The sequence below is a fragment of the Nannospalax galili genome, unplaced genomic scaffold, assembly GCF_000622305.1.
Source record: "Nannospalax galili isolate Female #2095 unplaced genomic scaffold, S.galili_v1.0 scaffold655, whole genome shotgun sequence".
In the NCBI taxonomy this organism is placed as follows: Eukaryota; Metazoa; Chordata; class Mammalia; order Rodentia; family Spalacidae; genus Nannospalax; species Nannospalax galili.
This window is the reverse complement of record NW_008337285.1, coordinates 2,346,260-2,373,949: the sequence shown is the minus strand read 5'-3', so window position 1 is coordinate 2,373,949 and position 27,690 is coordinate 2,346,260. Positions and strand designations below refer to the sequence as shown.

The 27,690-nt window shown below is 36.1% G+C and overlaps 1 protein-coding gene across 1 annotated transcript in view; it reads left to right on the top strand.

Moving 5' to 3' along the window:
- The window catches only part of Faf1 (Fas associated factor 1), a gene marked incomplete in the record, with an annotated part of 402,697 nt that overhangs the window by 151,377 nt on the left and 223,630 nt on the right, over positions 1-27,690 (top strand). Inside the window, 1 exon segment of the mRNA XM_029563227.1 lies at positions 20,901-20,987. Within this exon segment, the coding sequence (XP_029419087.1) occupies positions 20,901-20,987 (87 nt within the window).

Below are 27,690 nucleotides of genomic sequence, written 5' to 3'. Positions count from 1 at the left end.
TTGTCTCCCTTAGCTACAGGTGGGCACTACAGTATTGGAGACCAAGATTTGAAGTCTTACATCTGAGCAGCACTTTCTGAACAAAATCATCAATGAGAAACAATTGTCTAAATAACTTTTTATATAGACTTAAGCCTAATGTCTGGGAGGTATAATTCTTGAACTCTTAAAGAAATATACTGCTGACTTTATTCTTTGGTTATACTTTCGTTTTGGGTGTTTAAGACCATACAGTTGGCCCAAATAAATCAATTTATTTTTACACTTAAGGTCATTTGAGGATCTGTTCCTCGGGGGTCACATGGGCTTGGAAGGACCTCCTGGCTTCTTTCTTTTCCCAGTTCCATCTATGTGAAGATGTCAGAGGTCCTGCTCGATGATGTCTGGCTTCACTTGGAAGCATGAATGAGATGTTTCCTCTGCGTTGACCCTCCTCTTTGTAGACAGGTTGGCATCTTATAATAAACATATAATTTGCATGTAGAGATAAACATAGAGAATTTAATAAGTGTTTCTGTTAGACTTTTCATTGTGACAAAGACATTAGAAAATAAAATAACAAGAGGTAGATGTATTTCTGTAAGGTCAAGGCCAGTCTGGTATAGGCTCCCTGTTTCTAGGGCTATGGTGAGGCAGACGCATCATGATTGAGAGTATTATTACAGATCAAAACTGTTCACTTCATGGTGACTAGGAAGGAAGGGGAGAGAGAGGAGAGAGAGAGAGAGAGAGAGAGGGAGAGGGAAAGGGAGAGGGAGAGAGAGGAGAGAGGCAGGATGGGGCCAAACAGTCTTCAAAGACATTCTTTTGGATGTACTTCTCCCATGCAGACCCTGGCTTTCACAGTCCACTACTTCCCAGTAGTCTTATTTAAAATCTGAATCAATCACTGGATTAATCAGTCCATGAAGGTACAACCCTCATGATTCAGTCCTTCTGGGACCCAACTTTGAACACTGTTTAGAGACCAAGCCTTCAATACATGACTCTTTTGAGGGGCACTATATGTAAATCAGATTGAAACAAAAGCCTAAGGGAAAGGGGGCTGGAGAGATGGCTGAGCAGTTAAGAACACTGGTTGTTCTTGCAGAAGACCCAGGTTTGAATCCTGGCACCCACATGGCAGCTAACAACTGTCTGTAACTCCAGTCCCAGGGGATCCAGTAGCCTCTTCTGACCTCCGTGGGCACTGCTCTACACAGGTGCACTTACCTACATGCAGGCAATACACACATAGACATAAAATAAAAATAATAAATAAAAATCTTTTTAAAAGTCTAAGGGAAGTTAATAGGCACTAAGATTAGTTTTATCTAGGGTTGAAGGAAGGCCTTTTCAAGCAGGCAGTGGGAAAGAGGGGAAAACATGAAGTTGTATTTTAAGGACCCCCCCCCCCCCAATACCTAGAAAGAAAAAGTTCCATTCATGTTTTAAGTCATGTCAGGGTCTAACTGTGGTTGACACATGAAAGTTTTTTTTAAGATTTTAAATGTTTAAATAATTAAAATACATCTTCTAAGTCTAGTACTAACCAACATAAGCTGTTTTGTCCATCTCTTGTGTCTAATTTGAACTAGCTTTATTTTCAGTATATTCTCAAAGTGTTGATGTAGTATCTGCTACATAAAAAGGAGTAGTGTATTCTGCCAGGTTGTAATGACAGTGGTACCATTTTTGAAATTAGTCTTTTTCATGGTTACGGGAAAAATCTTGCTACCAAGTTAACTGAATCAGATTGGGTCATGAATTTATCTTTAAACAAATAGCTATGGTGGCTAATTAATGATGTTATTAATTTTGATAAATGGGGGAGCACCTGATCATTCTAAGTGCAGGAGGATGCTTTTAGAGGTTTTAAGTAGAGGAATTATATACTATCTTAGCATGTTTTTAACAATGTTGTTGCATATAAATGGATTGCAGAAAGCAGAATTGAAAACACAGAGAGCAGCAGGCAGTATAATGTTCCAGCTGGGAGATGATAGTGGCTTTGTTACAGGAAAAGAGTTGGATGGGAGGCTTAAGGGGCAATTAAAGATGATTCTTAGATTTTTGACTCATGCAACTGAGCAGATAGTGAAAGAGGAGTATTTATGAAGATATTTTAGTTGGGACTATATTACCTTTCCATTGTCTATTAAATATCTGACTTGAGAAGTAGACACATCAGTTGCACGGATCTTTAGGTGTCATTTTTCTTACCTGCAAAGTAGGAAAAAATGCCATCTATTTAAAAGGATTACTGTGGTATGTGTTGGTATAGAAAGCATGTGGGATTGCATGGTTAGTTGACTCAATAAAGAAATGAAGTTAATAATTTGAATACTAATGCCTGTACCTTTTCAGTAATATCTGTAGCTTTTCAATAACTAGTGTCATCAGTGATTTTGTTGCTACATGTAGTAGTTACCAAATAATATACTGTATTATTGATTGTAATATTGTTAGATAACAGATCTGGCGTAGAAAAATGTAGTTTTTTAAAAAATAAATAGTTTTACTTTATCCAGTTGTTCAGTTCTTGCCTGCTTCCTTGTGTTTTACTCATAAATTTGTGAACTTTATGACATGTGTAGGCTGAAGGAAAAAAGGCTTCTCTGTAGTACCCTAGTCATTGAACTTGCTCTGGATATATCCTTGACATCAACAGTAATGAGCTTGCTTCTCAATATATGATTAGCAATGTCTGACCCATTAGTTAATACACTGTGTCTTCTGTAAAGTTGTCTGCTTACTCAGTGTCCATACACTTGCCTGTGAGGCTAGTACTGTTTGGACTTATGAAAGACTGGGGAAATTCCTGATGATCTATTTAATTTCGTATTGTGTGATAGTTTGGTGGCTAAGAGAAAGGGGAGTGGAAGCCAGTTGTGTGGCCAAAGCTGATTGGGCTAGTGAAGATTTGAAATCAAGCATTAGTCTTGAGTAGACAGTAGCTACATTTGTCTTAAATTATATAAAAAATGTAAATTGGTATTTTCCTTTCTAGTTTAAATATTGGCCAGATTTGCTTCACAATTCATACTGTTCTAAACTTAATAATGTAAACAGAAGAGAAGGCATTATCCTATATATTCAGTATTCATATTGATAACAAAAGCATAACAACAAAGTTTCCATTGCAGTGTTTTTATTCCAGAAATACATGAATGGCATTTAAAATTTTTTTATTATTTTTATTTTATGTGTATGTGTGTATTGCCTACATGTAGGTAAGTGCATCCGTGACATGCGATGCCCGTGGAGGTCAGAAGAGGCTGTCGGATCCCCTGGAACTGGAGTTACAGACAGTTGTTTGCTGCCATGTGGGTGCTGGGATTCGAACCCGGGTCTTCTGCAAGAACAACCAGTGTTCTTAACTGCTGAGCCATCTCTCCAGCCCTGGCATTTTTATTATAACTGACTTAGGAACTTAGAAACCTAAAAAATGAAACATGAATAATATCCTTCTTCCTGAGTTGTATGAATTTTTTAGGTTAAAAGTACATAGACAGCCGAGTGTGGTGTCCACAGAGGACAGAAGAGGGTCTCGGATCCCCTGGAACTGGAATTACAGATGGTTGTTAGCTGCCATGTGGTGCTGGAATTTGATCCTGGGTCTTCTACAAGAACACCAAGTGCTCTTTGCTGCTGAGCCATCCCTCCAGCCCGTCTCCTCCATTATTTTTACCAACAACAGGTCATGTGAATATTTTTAGGTTTTGCCTCATTGAGAAGTGAGAAGATACTGTTTTAATTTTCATTTCCTTAATTACAAGTGAAATTGGATATTTTGGTTCTTGGTTTATCTTAATGATACTGTAGTTTCTGGTACAAGTAATTATTCAGTTAGAAAATAATGAGTTTGCATATAGTAGTGGTTGGACTAGAGCAATATTGAAGCACCTATTTCACTGTGCTGTTTATGACAGCTCGTATATATGCGGCAAGGTAGATTTTATTGCCCATTTTCATTTATGTCATAATGGGATTAAAATGTAGAGAGGCCACAGAATAGTGGTTGAAAGTATGTACTTGAGCCAGAGTGCCTGGATTAGTATACCATCATTATGCAACCTTGGATAATTCATAGACTCTCTGTGCCTTAGATGTCTCAGCTATAAATTCCACGAAAATTGTTATTGTTTAATCTGTAAAGTGCTTTGAAGAATACCTGGACATAATAAGTGCTATGTAAATTTCTGCTAAATAAACTAGTTAATAAGTTTTATTGCATATTGTATGCATGTAGCTATTTAACCCTTTAGGATCTTAGTTATAACTCCAAAAGTAATGTCTAAAGTCACGTATTGAATATAGCTTTATAGAACATAACATTTTCTTCCTGAAATGAGTGAAAATTTAGTTTTATTTTCAAATGTTCCTATGATTGTTGTTTTGTTTGGAGTAATGGGTGGCAGTGTGATGCTGTAGGAAAAAGCAAACAGATTTTTGAGTTTGGAAAGAATAGAGTTCAAGTCAGTTCTGCCACATAGTAAGGCATCTTTTTACCCACAGAATTGATGTGAGCATGAAATATACAAAGTACCTGGAATCAATGCCCTGAGCGCAGTAAATGGTCACTGGACCTGTTATAACTGCTCTTCTCTATGCTGACCTAATGCTTTATTGACATCGTTAGCATTGTACCTGTCACACTGTATCGTATTTGTTTTCAGGTGTAATCCTCAGAGGGCTGTTAGTTCTTATAAGGCCACGTTATCTTGTCTTTGTCTCTGTGTCTTTCCTACAGGACTTACAAACTGTCAACTACAAGACTTTTGTTTGCTACTATTTAGAGACCTGTAGTATTTAAAATTTCAATGGTTGCCAAAATTTAAAAGCTAGGATACTTTATTATTATTTTTTAATTAATTTACTTTTTGTCTTTTTGAGACAGGGTCTCCCTGTAGCCCCAGCTGGCCTGGAACTCACTATGTAGACCAGGCTGGCCTCGAACTCACAGAGATCCACCTACCTCTGCCTCCCGAGTGCTGGGATTAAAGGCGTGCAACCACCACACCGGGCTAGGATACTTTATTTTTAAAACAAAAGTAACTAATCAAAACTAAACCAAACTGGATTCCTGATTTCTCTTAAAGAACCAAAAAATTGTGGTGATGCTGACCACACATTTTCTATAGCAGCCATTGACTTGTCTGGAGTAGTATATACCTTCTTAGATAGAACATGCCATCAGTTGGCCACAGTGCCTAACATATAAGTTTTCTCAAAAGTAAAACTCAGCTGTTTTCATTCATAGGCTATTTATCTAGCAATTCTAGATATTTATTTTTGAGGCTGTTCCTGTGGTGACTGGAAGAGAGCCTAGAACTTAGGAAGTATACAAGATATGTTTAATAGATGAAAGAACCACACACACAAGTGTAGAAAGCTAATGTTGGTTTTACCTTGAAATGTACAACGTTACATAGATCAGGCTTTGAGTAGCTCAGCATTAGTAGCATCTTTTCCTATCATTCTTTCTTTTACAATGTACAGCTTAAAGAATGAGCTGTAATGTTGAGGTGTCAGAGGATGGTGCTCAGAATAACTGGCTTTCATTGGATGTGATTGCCAGGCTGCCATAATTTTCAAGAATGGACATGTTTGAATTTACTCAGTACTGACATGATGCAGTGAAACATGACAAAAATAAAATGTGATCAAATGGACTTTCCATTGATTTTGGAATGCATGACAATATCTATTCACTTGAGGAAAAACACCCAGCTGTGTTTGAAGACAAGATATCTTTGATCAGAATTCTGAAATATGGCTTTGAGTTAGCTATCACTGTAGTAAACTTTATTAATTTATACCTGACTGTGGTTTGGGATTTATGATTATTTAGCCTCATTGAAATAAAACAAGCCCCAAATCTATGAAAGAGAGTTAGCCAAGCAAGTAAACAATGCGAATAAAACATTTCTCTGGTAGGGAATGTTTTTGGGGAATGGTGGTTGATTCCATCTATATTATTTTCCATTTGTACTTAAAATCTTTTTACCAATTTTTTTAATCTTTTAAAAACATCTTATGACATCTGTGTTTATATTATAAACAGTTCTTTCCCTTCTTTTTTTTTTTTTTTCCTAACAACATTAAGTTCCTTACTGGAATGTAAGAGATTGCTTCCAAACCACCCTAGCATTTCCTTTGTTGTTTTAAGTGAGGGGAAAATGATTGTAAAAAACAGAACACATTTTCTGGTTTTATTTTTCAGGGAAGTGTTGTGGCATAGTAAAATAGGAAATACTTCATGGTCTTACAGATTTCCTTTCAGATCCTGTTTCTGCTCCCTACGTAGAGTTATGCTATAGAGAAAGAATAAAGGCTGCATTGAACTTCATGATAATTGTTGGGGAATTTTGCATGTCTGTAAAACACCCGATAGAACCTTTGCATTTCATGTTTTCTCTGCCCAGACTTAACACATTTTTATCTAGGTTTCCACCCATCTTCATAGAGAACAACCAGAAGGACTCTGTTATCCTCCTTTGTAGTACTTACCCCTTAAATGGTTTTGTCTCCCCACCTCTGCTTGCTCTCCTTACTACTATACACATACAGAATGGATATGGGCTTCAGGAAGGCAAAAGTGCTATCTAGTCACTATAGAAATTAATACCTTCTTTATATTTGATAGTACACATTTGCTGTCTGGCTGGACAACTAAACAAATGCTCATGAATTATTAACACTCAAGTGCATGTGCTAGTTAAAGCTGGAATAGAGGTTTCAGTTTGTAAGTCCAATGCGAAATGCTCGTACTTTGTTAGCAGTACTATTATGTATGTTCCTTAAAAACAATTTAAATGTCACCCTAATTTATGTGGCTTTTAATTTTTAAGATTACTAAAGTGATCTACTTTTTGTAAGGAGACAAGTTTTCAAAAATATATTTCTTTTACTTCAAGTTATGTATACTCACATGTGTGAGTGTGTGTGTGTGTGTGTGTGTGTGTGTGTGCGCATGCGTGTACATGTGAGTGCAGGTGCTCGTCGAGACCAGAGGCCTTGAATCCCTTGTAGCTGGAGTTACAGGCAGTACTTAGCCACCTGACATGTGTGCTGTGAATCAAACTTCAGTTCTTTGCCAAACCAGTATGAGCTCTTAAGCATTCTCCAGCTCCATGGATGCAGAAGTTTTATATTAATTCTTGGGTGTCTCTGTGGGCCCATCATATTTTTATATTTTCAGTTTTAAATTTTTTGCCTATTTATCTCATGACATATGTATTTATACTGTAAACAACTCTTTACCTATTTTTTTCCTAACTACATTAAGTTAAGAAATATAAATTTGTTTCCAAAACATCTTAGCATTTCTTTGCTGTTCTGTAGGTAAGAGATGTTCCAGTAAGTACTTACTGAATCAGTAGGGGCTTAAATCTGAGCCTGGTAATGACTGCATCATCCCTTATACTTTTCCATATCTTTTCAAGGCCAAATACATGCCTACCTCAAGGATCACACCCCCTCTTCCCACATTAAAGAATTAAATTTGAATCATCTCTCTGTAAAATAATAGTAATGATAAACCTGCCAGTAATATACCTAACATTTTATTTATTATAGTAACATCTAAATCACTCTAGTCATTCTCAGATAATCATTTTGTGAATGAAGAAATTGATGAATAATTAGGTCCTAAGGTAATGTGGCAGTTGTCTTAAGTCAAACTTAAGAATATTTTACCATCTGACTATTTAATGATTACAATATAGCCCATTATTGCTCTAGTTTTCTTAAAGTTCTCTGCATTTTTCTATCTCTCTTCAATTTTAGAGTGCTAAATAAATCCTATCGATGGTTCTCAGACACCTTCAATAACGTTATTAAAGCAATAAAGTGAAGTACAGAAAAAAATTTAGTTATATAAGAATACCTTTATATGTCACAACTATAAAGAAATCAGAATGAGGTAAACATACCAGTGTATTAACCTTGCTCTACTTCTGTGCTGTCCTGTATCATTTACTTTAAGTAATTTTAACATGTACCACAATAGGAATGCTTCTGGCCATTAGTAGTGTGTGTGTGTGTGTGTGTGTGTGTGTGTGTGTGTGTGTGTGTTTGAGTTTCAGACAGGGTCTTCCTCAGCCCTAGCTGGCCCAGAACTCATTATCGAGACCAGGCTGGCCTTGAACTCACAAAGATCCTCCTGCCTCTGCCTCCTGAGTACTGGGGTTAAAGGCACCACCATGCCCAGCTCATCAGTTGCAATTTAAGTTTAAATTAATTAAAATTTTGAAATGTTGAAAATTCTTTCCTTAATCAGTTGAACAGTGTTTCAAATATCAGTTAGCCATGTGTGGTTTGTGGTCACCCCATTACACAGTACAGTAAAAAGAGTTCCCTCATCATAGAAAGTTCTGTTTGCTCTGGGAGACCATCATATATACGACTCCTGCCCTTTGTGATATCACATTGTCATTAAAAGGTTTTGAAATTTATCATTGAAAATAGAGCTTATGTCCTTAAAACACTAATTTTTCTTCTTGAAACCTTATTTCCCCTAAATATTTATTTATCAATTATGTATTTAAATCGGCCTGTTTTTCCCCCCATTTATTAAGATAGTCAACACCCGACAGTTTCACGATTATTTAAAATTCTTAAGTGGCATGATGAATAAAGTTGAAGGAATACTTCTATGTCTTAACTTTTAAGACAACACAACATATGACAGTCTCTCCATGTGCTGTTTCTACCATATACAGTGAAAAAATACTAAGTTGTGATTTTTTTTTTCTTCCTTTATCTTATTAAGTAAATTATATGGTCTTTTTTTATGGGCGCTTCCATAGTTAGAGATGTAAAACAGCAATTTCTTGGTTCTATAGCATGACATAGTTCAGAGCTGAGATTAGAGAAACCCCGTAGAGTTGTTAATACTTGAGGGCATCCCCAACTAGAAAAGTATGTGAATTTAGGCATGGGAGGAAGGAAGGATCTGCTTTAAATTTAGTGTAGGGTCACTGAATCTTAATGATAGATTAAACAAGGGAGGTAGAGTAATGAATAGGCGTATGCTGTGTGTAGCACTAATACCAGAAGTCCATGGTTTGTGGCGGTTTTTTAATGTCCTTTCCCATATGGTTTTGAATAGAGCAGGTTATGGCAGGGATGAGCTAAGGAATAGCTTTGTTAATGAATAAATAGGAGTAATTTTTTCAAACAGGAGACTTCAGGCAGTTTATTTAGAATGTGTACTTATTTAATGAATCATGGAGTTAAATTTTTTCTCATTGTAGTAATACACTTTGTAATGCTAAGGTGTACCTGGTATTTTCTTTGTAAACAAGCTTTATCTACATTTTAGAGCCAACATTAACAGTGAAGTCCTTAAGTTAGAATTAAAAGCCAGTTATATGGAGATTCTGAACATTGTGGTGACCTCATTGCTTAGGGTTTGATGTGTATTAGACTTTCCTTCATAGTGTCAGTTCTCTTGTCATTTGGAGTCAATTTCCAACTCTCTTCATTCAACCAAAGTTAACTAGGTATGTAATTTTGTGCTTAGCCTTAGATAGCCTCTCTGCTTTCCCACCTACATCTCTTTCAGAGCAATGCTGAAATCTGATCCTGGAAAGTGGCAAGTTAGAATTTAAAAACCTGATCAAATGAACTTTAAAATATCTCTTGGGGTTGTTCTTCGGAGAAACTTGCTCTACATTTCCTAAAGGAGAGATTAAGTAAGTTGTTTCTGGTGTCTAGTTAAACAGATTCAAGGGGAATGCAGCTCTCCTGACTCCAGAGCCCCAAATGCAAACACTGGCCTAGTTGTTCCCAAACTTTCTTCTTGATGTGGGTGACTTGAATGGTTTATTTTCACTTGATGAACCACACCCCCAGGCCACTTTAGTATTCATGGCAGACCCCAGCACTGAGTCCCTTTGTTGTCTTTGTTATTTGCATTTTTTTGTTAACAAGAAAAGATAAAATTATTAGAGACCTGATTGTAGACTGAGATTCCATTGCTGATGGTTCTCACCACTTTTTTCACATCTCAGAGAAAGCAAAGGCCTGGATGGGCAGTGGAATGCAGGAGCACAAACATAAACATCTTGTCTGATCTTCAGTGCAGCATTGCCAGAGTAGGAAAGGGTCTATAGCTCTTATCAGATTATAAAGATGGTTATTTGCCTAAAATATTGTCAGCATTTAAAAATTTGAAATGTGTTCTTTGACTCTTTTTAAGAAAAAAAAATGGATTAAGAATGTGTAAAATCTGTTTTGTCTGTATAACTATGGCATTGAATGACTGATGTTTAAGAAAGTAGCTTAATTTATCAATGTGTGTACATACGTTTGTTTTGACTCACTGGAAATAAAAAAGAAAAACAATTCTATTAAAAAAAACAAACAAAAAACAGATTGAGGGGTTAGAGAGATGGCTCATTGATTAAGAACACTTACTGCTCTTACAGAGGACCCAAGTTTGATTCCCAGCACCCACATGGCAGCTTACACACAGCAGACAATACACTCATACACATAAAATAAAAATATATTTAAAAAAATAGATGTAGGGGCTGAAGAGATGGCTCAGCTTTTAAGAGCACTGGCTGCTCTTGCAGAAAGCCCAGGGTCAATTCCCCACACCCACATGGTGGTGAGCAACCATTCATTTGTAATTCCAGTTCCAGGGGATCTAGTGCCCTCTTTTTACTTCCACAGGCATTGCATACCATGGTTCACTTAATACATGCAGGCAGTACATTCATATGCAAAATAAAAATAATGAATAAAATATTTTAAAAAAATGGATTTACAGAGAGTAAAGTGCCCCATATTTTCTTTCTTATAGATGTAATTTCATTTTATAACTCATGGAGGTTGTACATAAAGGATAGCTGTTTCTAATAAGACTTTCATTTCTCCAAATCAAAAGCATAGAACAGGAGTTGGTAAAAGTATACATCTGTTAAGAGAGAGAAATTTGTAATAAGAAGGTAGCGAAGAATTGATTTATTGGACATTGGCCAAGAAAAAGTAATTCCATTGTGTCATCTGATTCTTTTACTCCAACCCAAACCCTTGAAAGAGTCTGAGGAAGCATTGGCCAAATGTTTATAAGAGAGTGACTGTTTGCTAATCTTCATGTGATGAAGCTCACTTACTAACTTAATGTTTTTTCTTTTCTAGTTTGGTTTACTTTTTTTCGGAGAAAATTGCTCTTACCATTTCTTTCTCAGTTATTTGTGATACTGTGAAAGCAGCATTCAGTTGTAACAATAGCAGGCTGCTCTGGTAGTTGTCCTTCCTGTACAGCACTTAAAAGTACAAAAGTTGATAGCTTGCAACCATACTTCGTTGTCTGTTGTGGTGCTACTGCTGTGAAAAGGCTCCCTTGCTCTCATGACACAGACTGCCCAGAATTGGTCCCTCTCACTTGTTATCAGTTAATAACCACAGTTCATCATAAGGGTAGTGGTCTCATAGAAAATTCTTAAATCTGCATGTGATGGTGCGTCCCTTAATCCCATCATCCTAGAGGTTGAAGCAAGGGAGTCCAAGGCTGGCCTGGGTTAGGCAGCGAGACCCTGTTTCTTGCCTCCCCCCAATGAATGAATAAAGGAAAGAAAAGGAAGGAAGGAAGAAGTTTCTTACAATTGTAAAAGTTTTGATGTGGAAAAGAGTTTTACAGATAATTTATTACAACCTTATTTTGCAGAAATTCAGGCTAAGAAACCTTTCATAATTATGAAAGAATCTAGACTTCAGAATTTCATAGAGCTAAATTAAACCCTTTATTTACCATTTACTAAGTGGATGAAGCATGAACAAATTATTATATGTGAGTCCCACTTTCTGTATTTGTAAAGATAATGCATTTAAATGTTATTGTGGGGATGATACATTAATAGAAAAGCTAGCAACTGATTTTATCACAGATGCTCTATTCGTGTTCAGTTGGCTTTCTCTTCCCCTCTCTTTTCTCACCATCACTCAGATATTTCGTGGGACAGCTGAAATAAAGACCCAGGTGCTTTTGATTCAAGTTTCTTTATTTTGAATTAAAAAAAAAAAACCTAATTTTTCATTAAAGAAGCAGTAGAAAAGAGAGAGCTTGTTTAGAAATGCAAAATGAATGATAACCCTAAGATACAGAAAGAATACATTTTACCATTTGTTCTATATCTTTGTGGTCTTTATGTGTAGAAGTATCTGTTTAACTTAAGCAAGAATGTACATTGTTTTGTAACCTTGGTGTTGGGTAAGCACTTTACCACAGAGCCATGTTTTCAGCCCCTAGTAGTTAAAAAAATATTCGTATTAGCTTATCTTTTTGCTGTGTGTGGTGGCACAGGACTTTAGTACGAGCACTAGGAGGCAGAGGCAGATCTCTCGAGGCCAGTCTCGTCTACGTAGTTCCAGGCCAGGTGGGCTACTGGAAGACCCTGTCTCCAAAACAACAACAACAAAAAACAAAAATAACAACAACCAAATAAAACTTTATTTTTTAATTTTACATGTGTGAGTGTTTTGCCCTCTATGTGTGTTTGCCCATGTTGTACAGTGCCTGTGGAGGCCAGAAGAGGGCATTGAATCCCCTGGAACTGGAATTAAGGATTGTTCTTAGCCACCATATTGGTGCTGGATATCAAACCTGGGTCATCTGGAAGAGCAGCAAGTATTCTTAACCACCAGCCATCTCTCCAGCCCCTGTACAGCGTGTCTTAATTTAAAAATTCATTATGACATTTTCATCTTATTCCCGTTAACCTCTTTTGTCTCTTGTTTCCTTCCCTTTCCCATTAGTGCTTTTCTTCCTAGCAAGCCCCCCTTCTTTCATGCCTTTTTTGGGGGGGACCCAATGAATTTTAATAGGGTTGTTTATGGAAATATGGATAGGAGATTGTTTAAAGGAGCATGTGTACATAACCAGTAACTAAACCACTGAAGAAAATGTCTCAGGGAGAAGTGTGGTCCCATGAGCCTCTCCCCTTCCACGATAATGTATTGTCAGACCCAATCTTGAGGAGCTCTTACACACAAAATTACAGCTGCTATGAGTTCAAGAGGGCTGCAGTTATATCATGCTGGGAAATCAGTTATCCACATCTCTCCTACTTTCTATGACTGTTTTTCTGCACCTTCTTCCATGATGTTCCATGAACTTTTGGAGGAGGTAATATAGGAGTCGATTCATGGCTGTCAGCTCCTGGTTTTTTGGTTTTGTTTTTTAATCTTTTTGAAGCAGGGTCTCCCTGTGGCCCCAGTGTTCCTGGAACTCACTATGTAGACCAGGCTGGCCTTGAACTCACAGAGATCCGCCTGCCTCTGCCTCCTGAGTGCTGGGACTGCAGACGTGCGCCACCACACCGGGCCAGCTCCTGTTTTTTAACATCATGTTTCAACTTCTGAAATTACTAAATATCCTCTTCTAGATCAGAAGTTATCTTTTTTTTTTTTCCCTTAAAGGGCCAGATAATAAATATTTTAGACTTTTTAGTCTTTATTGCATCCACTCAACTCTGCTAACCTGGTAGTGTAGAAGAGGCCACAGGCTCTGTGTAATCAGAAGTGGTAGTATTCTGATGTAACTTTGCAGGTAAAATCACGGAAGATTTCTTTTGGCCTTAGGGTTACGTTTTGCAGACCCTGCTTTAATGTAATTGAAGTGGGGAGAAGGGAGTGGTCTTTGAGTTCAGTGGAGGCTTTCTCTGTCTCTTCAGGTGGGCTTTAATTCAGTAGTTAGGGTACCAGAACTTCACAGTCACACAAAATGTCAGGTAAGTCAGGGGCTCCGGGTTCTTGTCTTGTGATGAAAGAAATGTATGGATCCCAGAAGGCTGAGTTTTTGAAAGAAGTTTTATTATAGAGAGCTTAAGTGAAAAAGACAGAGCTCCTATACAGTAGAAGCGGGTCCCTCAAGCTGCTTTGTGGAAGCTTTTTAGGACTGATGGAAAAGACTGGGGTGGGGAATGGGGAAGTGCCTGGTCAGTGCCTGGCCCAGTTGGCTTATCCATGAGTGGTCCTGGTGCTCTTAGTTTCAAGTCCTCATATATTTTCCGGTTAGGGGTACTCATTTAGGGGAAGAGGTAAGAAGAATGCCAGAACCGATTTTTGAATCGGTTAACTAGAGAGGCCTCGTCTGGAGGAGCTTATATGTGATTTGTACATCTCAGACTGGTAGGAACCACCTGGAGGGCTAGTTACAACTTAGCTGGTAAGCCCCAGTGTCCAGCATTCCATTGTGCACCAGGGCCCAGGAGTCTACATTTCTTATAGCTTCCAGCTGATACTAGTAACTGCTTATTCATTTACTTCAGTTTGAGAACCACTGTTATTGAAAAACAACTGTCTTCTACCTCACTTTGAGAACTACTGTTTAAAAACGCATTGACCTGGGCTGGAGAGAGGGCTCAGTGGTTAAGAGCACTGACTGCTCTTGCAGAGGACCTGGGTTCGATTCCCAGCACCCACATGGTGGCTAGGAACCTTCCTTAACTCCAATTCCAGGAGAATCCGATGCCTTCTTCTGACCTCTGTGGCATTGCACAACACGGGTGCACTCACGTACATGCAGGCAATACATTCATACACATAAAAACAAAAAACCATTGAACCATATAATTTTATCATTTGCAAATAAACAATTTTTCTAAAACTTTTTCCCCCTAATAAGCTTGTTATATTTAGGCTTTTTAAAATTTTGTATAGTCAAATTTCCTCTTCTATTAAATGTTTTCTTAGTAAGAATTGTCTTTTAGGAGCTGGGGATGGAGCTCAGTTGGTAAAGTGCTTGTATGGCTTGCATTTAAGCCATGGGTTCTGTCCACAGCACCACATAAATCTGGTATAGCAGTACACCTGGAAATAAAGGCAGGAGGATCAAGGCCATTGTGGCTGCATAGTGAGTTCAAAACCACCCTAGGACAGCAAGACTTTTCTCAGGAAAAAAAAAAAAAAAAGAAAGAAAGGTTTTTAAATTTAGACAACCTTTAACTAAATTTGTTTTCAGTTAAACCCATGACTTTTAGTTCAGTTTAAATATGATCTAGCCTTGCAATTTTCACCATGTTTTTTCTCACACCAAAGTTTCAGCATAATGAAAATACTTATTTTTGAAGTTTTTTCATAATGGCCAAAATCCACTTACAATTGTATGTGCATAAACTAGATTCCATACTTGATTTACTTTATTATCATCATCCCAATTATCTAATATGTCAACAATCCAGTTTCTTTATAGGTAAGAAGTACAATACGTTTTTAAAAGTGTGGTGAAAGCAGAGCTAAGGTACAGTTGTTAGAATGAATAATTCATTTAGAACCAAAAGACATTTAAACATCTTTTAAAAGTGAAGAATACATTCAGTTCAAAGCTGGGGCAGCTTCCATTTTACAGTTTTCTTGAAAAAACATCTTCATTGTTTTCTGAAAAGATGGTATTTGAGAAAAAGAAATTCTCGAGTTACTGTTTTTATGAAGAGAAAATTGCTTAGTCTTTTAAATGGTTAATGAGAAGAAGTAATAGTTAAACACTTGGAGCATTGATTTCTGATTTGAATTCTCCAGCACAGGCCAGCCCTGAGGGAGGGAAAGCTTGCTAATTAACATTTGATTACTGATGCCACCTTCTCATTCCCCTAGCACCATCCGGTTTCAAGCATTCTTTTTGTTCAGGAAGGATTTTTTAGGCGGGTTTAGCTTGCATCTTGGTAAAACAAATCCATGTGCAACTGCAGTGCATATACAATATGTTAAAAAGAAAAAGAAAAGGTATTAGATATGAAGTTTGTGTTCAAAACCCATTCTGAATCAGAAGTGATTGATTTCTTAGCCTTTCAGCACACCGATGATTGCTAGGAACCAGAACTATGCCTAGTCTGTGTGCCTTATTTTGATTTAAACATACCCCTACAAATACTTACTTGTTCAATGTAGTTATTACTTAGCAAACTCAACCAGATTATTTCATAGTGGAGCTCATAGTTTGATATATTTAAAATGTGGATAAGCTCAGGTTCTAATATGAACAGAGGCCATTGTAATAATGATAGGAAAATCAGATGGATGCCTATAGTTTCATGATACTTTTAGTAAAGACTATAGTGTGTTCTAGTATCTTAATTCAGAAAATTTAGAAACTAGAGAGGTGATTAATAGCAGTTCTGAACCCATGTCAGTTAAATGTAGTTTTTCCTATATTAAAACACTTGATGAATGAAAACTCATGAGTGATTGCAAAAATTTGTAATGGTGAATTAATTGGTAAAACCTTTAAACTCCACAGGTGGTAGTGTTCTGGCTAAACTATTGCCTTATTGACAACAGTTGGTTTAAGGAATAGTTAATTTGAAAAAAGAAAAAAAAAACAAAACAATTTGACAGGCTTCATTTTTAAATGAAATCTTACAAGGGAAAAATACTAGTTTTTAAAAATATATAATAAAAGTAAGACAAACTTTTCTTTATCCAAGGAAATAGTAACCTAAAATGCCTTTTTAATCTTTATTTCTCACCTGAAATTATTTGCATTTTTCCTCTTTGATGTTGATTATTTGTTGACTCTACTGCTGTTCTTCCATTTTCTAACTTAATGGTTGTAAACTGTCCTTCATTACATCTTTGTCTTGCATATATTTAGCTTTTCTTTTTCTGAACCTAGGATTAACTTCAATATTCTCATGGAATCATAGGATTTTATAGCTTTGAAAAGCAGAAATGATCATGTTTTATTCTCTTCTAAGGTTGAGTAAACGAAATCAGAAAGGCTCCACCAATTTGCCCACAGTAATAGCTGTGGAATTAGAATTAGAAATCTAGCTCTCTGCTTTTCTTCAGGCCACAACACATACCTGAATGACATTTAAAATTCCCTGAATTTTTTTTTGATAGTTTGACCAATATTTACTTCACAAGGAATGATTGATTATAACTGACTATGTTATCTACTAAGCCTTATGTTTTTCAGTTGGAATAGCTAAGAACAACTCATTGAGTTTAATTTGATTTGAATCTATATCTTAAATTTTCACATTTAGGCAATGTTTCCTGAGAATTTTTCCTCTAAGAAATTTTAATGAAATTTCACTTTAAAAATTTTCAATTTGAAATTTTCAGTGAATCAAAAGAAAATTGGGGCAGAGATCAGTTCTTATGAATACCCTTTATACTGAGCATGCCGTGATAAAATGGTCTTTTCTCTGTTACTATGTTTATCATTAAAATCTCTGCAGATGCTGAGGAGCTATGAATTTTGAAACAGAGATTATTGTTTACCTTTTTGTGTCAATTATAGTATATAGATGAATAATAATGAAAAGCAAATAATAAATCAGTAGCACATTCTTCTTCAAGTTAGTCTGTTAAATATTTTTTGTCTCTGGTAATATTCTTATCTGAAGCATTGAGGAAAAGATTCTCTTAAAAAAAAAAAAAAAAAAAAAAAAAAACTAGAAAAGCAAACTCCAGAAAAGTCTTTGGTCAGTCTAGGGCTCTTAATTTAGATATAGTATAGTTTATAACACCATTTTAATATTCAGTTGATAAAGCACATATTAAATTCCTTCAGAATTACTTGAAACATTTGCATGGTTTACAGCCTACAGTTTCACAGATTTAGAGCTTAACACAAAGAAAGAATTGAAAACATTTTGAAGGTTCAGCATGATCTTGAGCCAGTGATGATCAAAGAAAATGTGTAAGATAAATAGACTCTTAGGAAATGTTATCCAGTGAAGTGCCACTTGTTCTTAACTGGAGTTTAACAGTCTAAAGATGAAACTTCATCAGAAGTGGCACAATAATAGCCAGGAATGTCAACCACAGCAAACCAGCCTCTGTGTGTTCATTTTACCTTTCCGAAGTGCTCATAGATCTTTTAATTCCCACCCCCTTTGTCTCTTGCTCTCTGTCCCTCCCCCATGCCCCTTTCTGCCTTTTTCCCTACATCTCTTTCTCTCATTCTCTCCATCCTCCTTATCCTCCTGTTCCCCACCACCCACCCCTGATTCTCTTCTTTTTATTCTCCCTTTGTCTCTGGGATAACTGGGCATCTTTGATCTGGTTCAGAGTGACTTTAGATTCATCTGCTTCATTTTATACCCAGCTTTGTCATTCAAGTTCCTAGAAGACTACTTTTTAAAAATAATTATTTTTATGTTTGCCTTGTGTACCTCGTTTATTTTTCCTTCCCTTCACAATTGTGATTTAAACTTTTAATTGAATACACTCAATGGTAAAAATAATGGGATTTTTGTATCTCATTTGATGCTTTTGTTGCCATATTGGTTCTTTCATATAATAGTAAAGTTTGCCTGTGGTTACAACATGGTCTTATTGTTGAAAAGCCAAGTAGTCATTTAAATTGTTTAGTAATTGTGATTTAGTACATGATTCTTTTGCCTTAATCTCAGAATACTATGTGAATTTAGCCTTTGCATTGGAATAATTAGACATTAGCCTAATATGCTTTACATGGTACTCTCTCAGCTAAGTTCTATCTGCATTAACTAGTTTATTCTATGACAAGTTGCATAGCAGATGTCATTCTGGAGAGAACAATGAAGCCAAATACTTGTGCAATGGCTAACATTACTCTAACTTTGATCACTTTTGTTCAGCACATCAGTCTGGCGTTGTGCTTTCTACCAACATAACACTATAGCCAGAACATGCTTTTCAGCCTCAGAATAGCAAAGGAATGTTATTCAGTTCAGTGCAGTTATAGATGAGTTAATGAAAAAAGAAAATACAGTTTATTCCGTAATACCATATTGTATTTTAGAATTAAGGCAGAATGTAAGAAATCTTACTCCAAGTTATTTGTTTTTCTATTCGTAGTGTTTGTGTGTGCTCTTCAGTACTGGGGTAACCTTGCTACCTTTCCAACACATTCAGATTTTTTCCTACCTTTAAAAACAATAGCTGATAATGTAATGCTTTGAGTTGAAGAAACACCTTTATCCCTGAGAGCACTAATATTTTAAGCATAACAAAATAAACTCATTGGTGAAAATGGTCAGAGGTAAGTTCAATTGCATTTGGTTAAACTATTGGATTGATAAGGACTGATGAAAATTTCCAAACTTGATGTGATGACTGTAAACAGAACATTGCACAGTACACTGGCAATTGCTAACATTTTCTGAAGAAAAGCTGTTTGAATTGGGTGGGGATCAAGCCGTGTCTCAAGCTCCTCAGATCTCATTTACTAAGTCTTTTTTCATTTACAGGTGTACATTAGCGATAAAAATAGATTGAGTTCCATGTTTTTTTTTCTTTACTCTGTGCATATCTCTTTCACTAGAAGGATAACTTAGATGTGTGTATGTATAAGAACAAGTAATGTGATAACAAAATGCTGTAACTGAACAGCATGGTAATTTAGGTACCATTTCAAAAACATGAATCACTGCTGCTTGTTGAAGTATGAACAACCATATTAAAGTCTTAACTATAGAAGATATTATGTGTAGTATCTTAAAATTAGCCCCATATGTTAATTACAATGCTATAACTAAACTGAAGTTAGTTATGATAGACTGTTATTGTTATAACTAGCTAATTATAAATGAAGAGTAAACTAGAATTTCTGTTTGTTATTCATAAAATAAAACAAAGAAAGATATATGATCCTTTGTGTGTGGGGGTGGGGGTGGTATGGGACAAGGATTACAGCCTTCTACTAAATTGTCCAGGCTCCTTCTAACTTGCAATCCTCCTGCCTTACCTTGGAGTAACTCAGGGAGATAGGATGTGTAATTACTGATCAGCAGAGCACTGAACTTTCCAAAACCTTGTTCTCATCAGTTACTTTTTTCCTTTCAAAGTAAAAAGTACAATGTTGCTGTTAGGCAAGAAATTTAGTGTTGTTTTGTTTTTCTAAATCTTTAATAGCATTTACTGTATTTTGTCTTCAAGAGAGACCAAAGTATTATATTAATGGATACCTCAGCCTAATTTTTAATTTGGGATGTCGTCAAAGAAATCACCCATGCTGCTTTATATTGTTTTTATACCTTTGAAACTAAAACATAAACACAGCTTCACCCCACTCTAACCAAACCCACTTTTTTCACTGTCATGGAATGTTAAAATATACTTTTGTTTGAATCCTTATAAAGTTTTAAAATTACCGGTAGACATTTATTATTGTGATCACTCTTAAGTGAACAATTACCTGAAAAGAACTGGAAAGAAATGTGAAGTCATCTGGTAACCAATCATGATGGACCAGAATTAAGAGCACGTACTGCTCTTGGAGAGACCAGAGTTCTGTTCCCAGCACCCATTTCTGGCAGCTCACAAACACCTGTAATTTCTGCTTGGTGGAATTCAACACCTCTAGTCTCCAAGGACACTGCATTTAGGTGCACATATCTATCTTCACACACACACAAATAGATTATTTTCTTTTGTTTTGTTTTGTTTTTTTGATATGGGGTCTCCCTGTGGCCCCAGCTGGCCTAGAACTCACTATGTAGACCAGGCTGTCTTTGATTTCACATTAAAGGTATTGGTCACCACACCCAGTAAAAATAACAATCTTTAAAAAATAATCAATCATGAGCTGGGTATGGTGGTACATGCCTTTAATGCCAGCACTTCGGAGGCAGAGGCAAATGGATCTTGATAAGATAGAGGCCAGTCTTGTCTGTATAGTGAGTTCCATGCCAACTGGGGCTACATAGTGAGACCCTGTCTCAGCTCCCTACTCCTCCCAATCAAACATGAAAAAAGGTATTTCTGAAATATTGCTTCATTTTGCCTTCAATGAAATTCTGCGCTTAATTTTTTTTTATACTTCTGCAAAGTTTTTCTGACTTGTATTATCTCTAAATTGTTGTTTTGAAACTAGAAGAAACTATAAAATATGTTGTATGTTATATAAATAAGACTGTTATGATGAACTCATGTGGAAATCCTGTTTTAATTGTGCCATTCCTTCCTTTTTATAGGTAAAGAGAAATGTGTATGACCTTACAAGTATACCAGTTCGACATCAGTTATGGGAGGGCTGGCCAACTTCTGCCACAGATGACTCAGTAAGTCACAGTCAAATTGTACTTCTTCCTTTTTCTTTTGCCATTTGTAGCACAGTTGGCTTTTATAAGCAGAATGAAATACTTTGAATTTTCTATTGAACATATTGAGTCAAATAATGTGAAAATAAGAGATATTATAGTAAATTGAGTATACTTGCAGAGTAAATGTCATAATCCGAGCATATTGACATTCTTTGGTAGCAATACAGTATCAGTGTCCGGAACTTGGTGTTGCTTGCTTGATTTGACTTGAAATTTTTCTTATTGAGAATGTATTTGGTTATTACTAATGAGATGTTTAAAGTGAAGAAAAATTTTTTCCTTAATTACAAGTATTTCAAAACCAACCTATAGGATGGTAGTTTAAAATTATTAAATTTTACAGTTAATATTAATAGTACTTTATTGTTAGATAGATCTATAAGTCTCACTATGACAGAAAAGAAGGAAAATAGCTATGTGTTTAGATAAAAACAGTTTGGACCCCACATTGTAGAAACCAGACTGAAATGGCTTATCTAGCTCAAATTCAAAAGTAATGGGAAATTCAAATAAAACATAATTTATTCTTTTGTGACAAAGTATTACCTTACATATTTTATGTGCTAATTCATTGAATTAGGTTGATGAAGTCACTTATGAGACCCCTTTAAAAAATATCTTAAAACATTTACTTTTAACAAATAGTAGCAGTACAATTTTTTTTAATATAGGAAAATACAAGAAGCAAGTAAAACTGATGGTAACCAAGAATGTAATGCTGCTGGAGCTGCATCTAAATCACAGCAAGCACCAGAGGGAATCCCCATTAAGCTTGATTCTTTTTGCCTCATTATTCATATTTGCACCTTGTCCCAGAACCTGTGAAGTGGTGCCTGCCCACACTTCCCCAGAGCAAAGGTTGCCACATTGGCAGGATGTTGCCATGAGCTGTGTGATCTGACACAACAAAGATGTTCAGGGCCAGACGGCTTTTAGCTGGTGCTACTGCAGATCCACTAACTCCAGTGCTTTAGTTAAAGTAAAAATGAGTTAACTCTAGTCCTTTCAGGAGATCCTAGCCAAATAAATGTCAGAAACCTTTATTTCATTAGGATCATAAAACTTGTCAAGCTAGTGCTTTACAACTAATCTATATTGTTGCAGGCAGTGGTATATTTATACTTACTGAAAACACTCAAGTGGAGGCATCTGCTACAAAACAAGATAGTCCTCACAGCTTAGGGCATGAATTGGGTACAGCTGAGAAATGTCAGCTGTGTAAACAGCCTGAAATGTGTTACCAACAAAAATATAATTAATTTCTTTCCAAAGCAGTATGCCATAACTTAATACTTTGGGGTGGTTTAACTTTCAGTGAAAGCACCTGAAAATTTGCTTCTCAGTGCCAGAGTAGAGGATTTGGCTGTAAAGGTCATTAAAAGTGAAGTTAGTTTACAATTTTTGTGCTCAGTTGCAGAAATTTGTATGGCTTTGACTATACACAGATTATGAACAGATAACCAGTGGCCTCCATGAATTTTTGGAAATACCATCAATTAAGAAACTAATGAATTGTGGTGATGGAAATATTATGAACTTAGATTGTGATAAAGGTTGAGTTGAACATTTAAAATGAATAAATGTTATAGCATGTAACTTTGCATCTGTGAAGCTTTTTTTCCCTTGAAGGTAACAAAAGACTGTATTGTAATACTTCATTTATGTTTTTATACTCTATGAGAAATATTTTGTAGTAACACAGAAAATGTATTCTTCGATATAGCTCTCATTAATCTTTCACTTAGGAAACAGGACAAATAAATGGATGTCTTATAATTAGATTCTTGTATTATCTTAAAGGAGCTTATGAACCTGATGGACCAGTCTTTTGGCATTTTCCAGCTACTCAATGAAGTCAGCAATCTCTTAAAACATTGTTGCCCATCTCTCTTAAGAGTTAAAATATTTCATTGCTTAGAGCCGTAGTCTAATGGGGCATGAGATACTGTGTGAATTGTCAATAACTCTTTTAGTTCCTTTTGCACTCTTTTATCAGGGAACTAGGTATCTAAAGCTTCACCAGTAGGGGAATGTTTTCATGCTGTGACAGTTCAACTGTGAGAACAAGGAGTTGCAAGTAGGCGAAATCTCATTTTACACTTTAACAAGGGCACTCTTGGTTTCCAGAGAGTAGAGATTATTTTAACACCATGAATTAAGTCTAGAGATTTTATTATTGTAATGCAATTTGAATATATTGTTTTTTAATAATGGTTATAAAAAGGAGAAATATCCTGCAGTTTTAATACTTTATTAGTGTGTGCTTTTTCTGTTTTGAGCTCATCGGTGATCCTCCATAGTTCTATCATTGGCTAGATGTCAGAATTTGAGAAATTACAAATTTTAGAATCAGAGGTTTGGGGCATGTGTTAGGAGCCAGTAAGCAATTTTTGAGGTCCTTTCACATTGAGAATGCAAGATCACCGTAGCAAACATAGTACATAATATCTTCTCTATAAAATAAAACAAAGCAATACACACACACACACACTCACACACACACACACACACACACACACACACACACACACACACAAAACCCATACCTCACACCTTTCTAATAAAAAGGAATCTGTGAATGAGGGAATGTCCCCTGCTTTGATCCTTCTGATAGGGGCGAATTTTCTGCTGCGATTTCTTCCTAATGTCTTGTTTTAACCAGGTGCAAAGTTATAGACATTTTTCTGACCAGGCACCCCTGCCCCCACTTTACAGGTGCTGCTATTCCAGTACAGACTCTCACAGTTACCACATATTTACCACATGAACATTATCAACTAAATGAATTCATAAGTCTATATAGTTACATTAATCCATTTCTATAAGGTTAATATTTCTCAAATGCCTCATGGAATGACATTCAGCTTAGCTTATTTATCTTCAAAACCAACCCAGTATTTGTAGTATACCTGTGCATGTGTGCGCGCGTGCTGCGTACATGCATGTATACATAAATGCATGGATCTTTATGCTGGTCTTCAGAATCCCCAATTCTTTGGTCTGTAAACTTCCCATCTAGGTTCATTTTTCCCATGCAGGCCAAGGTGAAATGGTTGGCATATATGTGTGTGTCTGCACATGTACACACACATGCACACATATTTTATTGTAGAATGAAGAATAAAATATTATATCTCACATGTCTCAGCTTTAGCGCAATGTGCGTATTGATGTTCCTCAAGTATACTTTGTGTTCTCTCCCATTGTCATTTAATCATACTATTCCTTCCTCCTAGAGTTTCTATAGCAGTTACTTCCTTCCACCAAGACTTTTCTTTGAGAAGCATTGCCCATTTCCTCCTTCCCTTTGTAGCTTCTCCAATCCTTAGAAATTAGTTTACAGTTCTATTCTTGTAAAATATTTTTGATTTTTTTTCCTTTCTTTCATTCCTCTGACCAGGCTGTATCACTTCCCATCTGAGGTGGTGTAAGCAATTGAACTCTCTTGAGTCTCAGTCCATAACTTTAGGACAAAGATATTTACTCATAGTTGTGGTAAGGATTGATAGTTGATAATTATAAGCCTAGCTACTCTTAGCTTTATTTGAAGACCAAAGTAGTCAGTATTAGAATAATGCCTGACATGAGGTCATCTTTGGCTGTTGTTTTTTTTTTTCATCCATCTATCAATTCACTTGGCATTTCTGGAAGAACTCTTCCAGTGATGATGCTGGATGTGACGTTACAAAAATAAGATCCTGCTTCTCAGGAATTGCAGACTATTGGAGACAATTAAATGGACATTGTCAACTGATATATATATATATATGTGTGTGTGTGTGTGTGTGTGTGTGTGTGTATGCATGCAATGATATTAGAAGAGAGAGGAACCAATTTGATAACAGGTGATAAAAATGTTTTTGTTTTTGACTCTACATGTTTTTAAAAATAAAAAAAATCATTTATGATATAAAATAATGGGTTTCATTTAACATTGTATTTTCCTCATACTTGTCCCTTCTCCCATTAGCCTACTTTTATCCCCCTCTCCCTTCCTGGACCTCTTGCTCCCCCTAAAGAGTTCCCCTCTGCCTTGGTGTCATATATAAACATTAAGGAGTAAGTAGAGTTACACTGTAATTTGATCTGTATCGATTTTGTATGAGAGGACAAGAGAGAGAATAAAATGAATGAATGAGAACATAAGTGAGCAGACTAATTGAAGCATTGAATCTCCATATTGCTAGTATTTGGACAAGTTACCTAATATATGAATTTCAGTTTCTTTATCTACAAAGAGAGGACTATGATAATATCCTTGAAAGTATATTGTAACAATTCAGTGGGTTAGCACCTCAGGGTATATTATATGAAGTTGCTGTTTTTGCTGCTTTGTTTTGATTTTTGAAACAGGATCTTCTTCTGTAGACCAGGCTGGCCTTGACTTAATGATCCTCCTGCCTCAGCCATATATAATTATATGTATTATATATTGTTGCTTTCAGACTGTGTTGGCAGGGATATAGCTACAACAAAAATTTTATGGCCCACAGAACCTGAAATAGCTACTGTCAGACCCTTTACAGTTTGCCAATCCCTGTTGTAATGTCTGGAATTTAGTAGGCATTCAACAAACATTAACTCCTTTTCCTGTGAGTAAAAGTCTTTATCTTTATTCACTTACACAGAGTCAGAAGCATTCTTTGAGTAGTTTCAGAGTCATCTTATGCTATTTAAATTAGCTTGTTAACCTGTCTTAGGGCAGATGGATTCAGTCAGTCTTTGGACATTTTCACTGACTTTTTCTTTATTTAGCAAGGTCAATGGATAATGTTGCTTCTGTGTGATAGTAAGACTCAATGGCTTTGGGGATTCATTGCCCCTGTCAACAGATAGAGAGTCTTTTATAAATAACACAGGAAAAGACTAAACAGAAGAAACAAAAAATTTGAAAGCAGTGAGAAAGGCCAGAAAAGTTATGAAATAGACTGTGCTAATACAGAAGAATAAGAAGTTAGGGGGTGTGGAAAATGCACTAAAGGGAGATGGTTCCTGAGTAGATATGAGGGAGAACACAGATAAACAAACTCACTTATAAGCACTTAGATAAGATTCTATGTATCTTGGTTTTAGTTTGTTAAAATCCCTGGCCTATAGATTGCTGCTTCTGCTTATCAAAGTGAAACTACTCTGAGAATTTTCTTCCTTTTATAGGCAGCTAGAAGAAGGATAAGATATATAAAGCAAATATTTTCAACTATTTTTATTGTTTTGTTTTGTTTGACATAGAGTCTCACTGTGTAGTTCCTAGAGTCTCACTGTGTAGTTCCTAAAAGTGCTGGTATTATGAGCATTTGCCAACACAGGTGGCTCCAGATGTTAGGCATTTCACCACAGATAGTAGAAGACTTTGAAGAAGGAAATAGATTAGTTCGGTGCTAAGTTTTATGTTCCTGTGGAGGAAACTTCTGACTCCCACAGAAAGATGCAGAACCTACTGGTTTCAATGAGTTGAAGTTCCAGAGATTGACCATTTGGAAGTCCAAAGTATCTGTCTGCCTATCTTATCTATCTATCTATCTATCTATCTATCTATCTATCTATCTATCTATCTATAGCCCTGTCTCAGACTGAATACTAATCTATCCATCTATCATCTGTCTATCTATCTATCAATCATCTATCTATCTATCATCTATTTTTGTCTTTTTGAGACAGGGTCTCCCTGTAGCCCCAGCTGGCCTGGAGCTCACTATGTAGACCAGGCTGGCCTTGAACTCACAGAGATGCACCTACCTCTGCCTCCCGAGTGCTGGGATTAAAGACGTGTGTCACCACACCCAGCTGCAACTATATTTTGTAAGAATACTAGCAGAGGGAAAACCCCCAAATCTATCTAAAGTACCCCCAAGTCTTTAGCTGAATATCGATCTGCATTCATAGAATGAAATTCCAGAAGGTTAAGGAAAGAGTGGCTACCAGGAATAAGAACCATAGCAGGATACCTCAGTGTGTACACTTGACATTTAGCAGGTACCATCCAAAGAAATGCACCTAATGGAGTAAATGAACTAGCTCTAAACTGAAGACTACTCAAAACTTTTTTAAAGCTTAAAGGGAAAGCTGTCAAAAAGAGCAAGTTGATAAAAGCAGGTCGGTCATGTAGTATCAGTTAAAAGTTACTGTACCTATAATCCAGGAAGACTGTCTGACACATAAGAAAGAGGTCAATTGAAATCTATAAACAGAGAAATGACTTTGATAATGCAATTTGTGGGCATGAACTTTAAAAAACTATTACAAATTTTATGAATTTGCCCAAGGATTTAAATGAAAAACAAAGTTAATGAGGAAAAAGTAGAGTATATGAAATATCACTTCCAGAGATAAACAGTGCAGTATCTGAAATGAAAATGTCATTGTATGGAATGAGCAGCAAGGTAGGAGCACATGGGTACAGCCACCGTGGGGGACCATGGTAGAGTCTTACAGTTAAATACAATCCCAACAAATAGGTATTTACCCAAAGGAAATGGACATGTATGTTCTCACAGATACTTGTATGTGAGCATTTCTAGGAGCTCTATTCATAATAGCCAAAACCCAGAAGGTGCGAAATATATATCAACTGGTAAGTTATAAATAAATTATGGTTTGTTTGATCATTAGGATGATATGCTATATGAAAGGATTGTGTGATTGTATGGTTTTGGGTTTTTTG